At 47.9% G+C, this 3,700-nt stretch overlaps 1 protein-coding gene across 1 annotated transcript; it reads left to right on the top strand.

The window, feature by feature from the left end:
- The first annotated feature begins 1,079 nt into the window (after positions 1-1,079).
- On the top strand, positions 1,080-3,364 carry LOC139353137 (uncharacterized). Its single transcript, XM_070996464.1, has 2 exons — positions 1,080-3,107; positions 3,167-3,364. The coding sequence occupies exon 1, from the start codon at positions 1,579-1,581 to the stop codon at positions 2,950-2,952; it is 1,374 nt and encodes a 457-aa protein (XP_070852565.1). The 5' UTR covers positions 1,080-1,578; the 3' UTR covers positions 2,953-3,107; positions 3,167-3,364.
- Positions 3,365-3,700: the final 336 nt, after the last annotated feature.

Genomic DNA, 3,700 nt, shown 5'->3' with positions numbered 1-3,700 from the left:
TGCGAAGGTTTACTAAAATGGGCCTTCTTTCCATCCTTAAAAGCCCATAACTTGGTCAAATGAACTCGGTTTTTGATATGGCATGCCTTTATGGGCTTGTGGAATGACTATGTTGTTATCTGCATTAAAATATATAACTTTAAAGGTTGAAAAAAATATGACCGTTTTTTATGTCATTGATTTTAATTTTGCGAAGGTTTCCAGAAAGGGGCCTTCTTTCCATCTTTAAAAGCCCATAACTTGGTCAAATGAACTCGGATTTCGATATGGCATGCCTTTATGGGCTTGTGGATTGATAATGTTGTTATCTGCACTAAAATATATAACTTTAAAGGAAGTAAGAAATATGACCGTTTTTATGTCATTGATTTTAATTTTGCGAAGGTTTACAGAAATGGGCCTCCTTTCTATCTTTAAAAGCCCATAACTTGTTCAAATGAGCTCGGATTTCGATATGGCATGCCTTTATGGGCTTGTGGAATGATAATGTTGCTATCTGCATTAAAATATATAACTTTAAAGGTAGTAAAAAATATGACCGTTTTTATGTCATTTATTTTAATTTTGCGAAAATTTACTGAATGGGCCTTTATTCCATCTTTAAAAGCCCATAACTTCGTCAAATAAACTCGGTTTTCGATATGGCATACCTTTATGGGCTTGTGGAATGATTATGTTGTTATCTGCATTAAAATATATAACTTAAAAGGTAGTAAAAAATATGACCGCTTTTTATTTCATTGATTTTAATTTTGCGAAGGTTTACAGAAATGGGCCTTCTTTCCATATTTAAAAGCCCATAACTTGGTCAAATGAACTCGGATTTCGATATGACATAGCTTTATGGGCATGTGGAATGATTATGTTTTTATCTGCATTAATAAATATAACTTTAAAGGTAGTAAAAAATATGACCGCTTTTATGTCATTGATTTTAATTTTGCGAAGGCTTACAGAAACGGGCCTCCTTTCCATCTTTAAAAGCCCATAACTTGGCCAAATGAACTCGGTTTTCGATATGGCATGCCTTTATGGGCTTGTGGAATGATAATGTTGTTATCTGAATTAATTCGGCCAAAGAGCTAGTGAGATGGCTCTGAGGGCGCCGAGCTGAAGGCTACCGAACGGGTCGCAGGTTGCGGATAGCGAGCGCCCTGGTTCTCCAGGGTAGCTACGAATAAGCGTGGAAGTTGGACACGGCCCGGCCACCGCCAAGCCCCCAACACGAAGCGCAAATAAGTAGCCCCGGACAGTCAGCGGGTATCTGCGCCGTAGCAGTACCGACGTCGCGCTTGTGCTGCCGCCTCCGACAAATAGCTCACACACACCCCCTTCCCACACTCTTTGAACCTACCTCTTTCCCACCCACACAACTCATCTCACCCCGGGCTGGACTAAGGTGTCACTCGTACCGTGCCGAGAGTCAATCTGGCTGGGAGCCCGAGTCATCAAATAACTCAGTCTCAAACGGTGAGCTCAGGCAAGTGGCGACCGCCTGTTCTAAGTCAGCCTTACCCGGGTACGGCGGATCTCTGCCCGGGTGGACCTGTCCTTTCTCCGCAGCTCGTGGGATTTAACATGGAGAACTTAACAATTAACAAACAAAAAGACTGCACAAGACGAGAGCCCGACACTCTTATAAAGTCGGAAGTCGTAACCAACGACGAAAGTAAGAGCAAGATCACGGCTCTGACTACCCCAGTCCACGTGACGTCGACCCCTGCCAAGGCCAGCGAACAACGCAGCCGGCTAAGCCCAACTCGCCATAATGACAAGCCCAAGCCTCCCACCAGCGTAGGTGTGGCTAACCAGCCACTCCAACCTGAGGGGAGCGCCAAAGCCGGTCTCATGGTGAGTACCAGGGCAAAGGAGTTTAAGAGGGTACCACCTAACCAGGCAGGACCTCTTGAAAGAAAGAAGGCTACTAGGATCCTCAAACGGCTGGCCACCAATCCGATACGTGAGGATCAGACTTCGAAATTGGATTACCAGAAAATCCAAGAGGACATAGCCTGGGCGAAGGCAGTTATCCCAGATTTCGACATCGCTATGACTACCAGCAACAAGCGAGAGAGGTCGATGGAGTCAGCTCAACCAGCGAGCAAGAAGGCCAAAGTAACCAACCGCGGCACATGGTCGAGATCCTTTGCGGAGGTGGTAAAGGATCGGAAGATCATTGGAGTCATCGACCAGAGCGATGAAGGCGGAAGGATCCCAAGAAACCATTGGGGTCTGGTTAGACGGGCCCTTGCGACAGTGGCCTTGAAAGTGCTGGACGAGAACCCAGGACCGCCACCCGATTGCACAGATGCAGGGTGGTACCAGGGCAACGTAAAGTTGATCGCCTGCGAAGACGAGAGATCGGCAGCACTCTATAAGGCTGCAATTGACAAAGTCGGCGAGGTCTACCCCGGGGCCAAGCTGGCAGTTTGTGAGGCTGCGGACATCCCGTCTCGACCGAGAGCGAGGGTGTGGCTGCCGTCGGAACCATCGGAACCAGAGGCTATACTCAGCCTGCTGACCAGGTTCAACCCAAAACTGCCAACAGACGGTTGGAAGGTGGTCAAGGTGGAGAAAACCGAGCGAGTCACCATGAGCGTGGTTATCCTCCTAAACCAGGCCTGCTTGGAACCCCTCGCAGCCCAGCAGCACAGAGTGAACTACGGGTTCGACAAGGTGCAGCTTCGTATTTACGACACCGATAAAACAGCGGCAGACAACCTGGCTGCCTGTGCGTCGTACGAACCCCCGAGCGACGACGAACCAGATCACGAGGAGGCCACCCTCACCGGCTACGTGTCAACCGACTCGGAGCTGACGGAGAGCCTGAAACAGCTGTGCACCCAGGACACAACCCGACCAGGGCGCTCTGTCCTCCAGGACATAGCGGAGGAAGCGGAGGGTACCCAGCCCGACCCCAGTCCCAAAGATGGTGCAGTTTCTGCAAATTAATCTGCACCACAGCAAGGCAGCATCCGCTGCCCTCCTCACCCGCCTGGCAACAGGCAACATAGACGTAGTCCTCATTCAAGAGCCATGGATTGTTGGTAACAACATCTGTGGCCTATCAACCCCCCTATACAAGCTATTTTACACCAAGGACAAGGGTAAAACCAGAACCTGCATTCTTACAAAAACACACTTTAACACATTTCTTATTCCACAGTTTAGCGAAGGCGACCTTACCACGGTCAGACTGGAGCTAAACGAACACACCCATCACACCATAGCATCATTCTATCTGGCTCACGACCACGAAGGGCCACTACCAAACACCACTACACAAGAACTCATACGCACTCACTCATCTAAGGAACTCATCCTGGGTGGGGACGCTAACTCACACCACACACTATGGGGAAGTACAAACACCAACGAAAGGGGTGAGTTACTCTACGACTATCTCCTTCAATCAAATCTATTCATCTGCAACAAAGGTAATGACCCAACTTTCATCACTAGAAATAGGAGGGAAGTACTAGACATCACTCTAATATCTGATCCCTTACTTAACCAGCTAGACGCGTGGAAGGTGGGGATCGAACACTCATTCTCGGACCACCGATACATAGAATTTACAATAAGTCTAGAACATCCTCCCGCCGAGAACATAACTAATCTAAGATTAACCAACTGGGGATACTATAAAAATCTCCTCAACAGGAACCTACCCGCTCCTCCGACACACATACGCAACCGT

The sequence above is a fragment of the Drosophila suzukii genome, chromosome 3, assembly GCF_043229965.1.
Source record: "Drosophila suzukii chromosome 3, CBGP_Dsuzu_IsoJpt1.0, whole genome shotgun sequence".
NCBI classification, from domain to species: Eukaryota; Metazoa; Arthropoda; class Insecta; order Diptera; family Drosophilidae; genus Drosophila; species Drosophila suzukii.
The sequence above is the reverse complement of the archived record's forward strand: the minus strand, read 5'-3'. Positions and strand labels throughout refer to the sequence as shown.

Bases quoted from the DNA above. Each gene is read 5' to 3' on its own strand.
- LOC139353137 (XM_070996464.1), top strand. From the start codon at position 1,579: ATGGAGAACTTAACAATTAACAAACAAAAAGACTGCACAAGACGAGAG.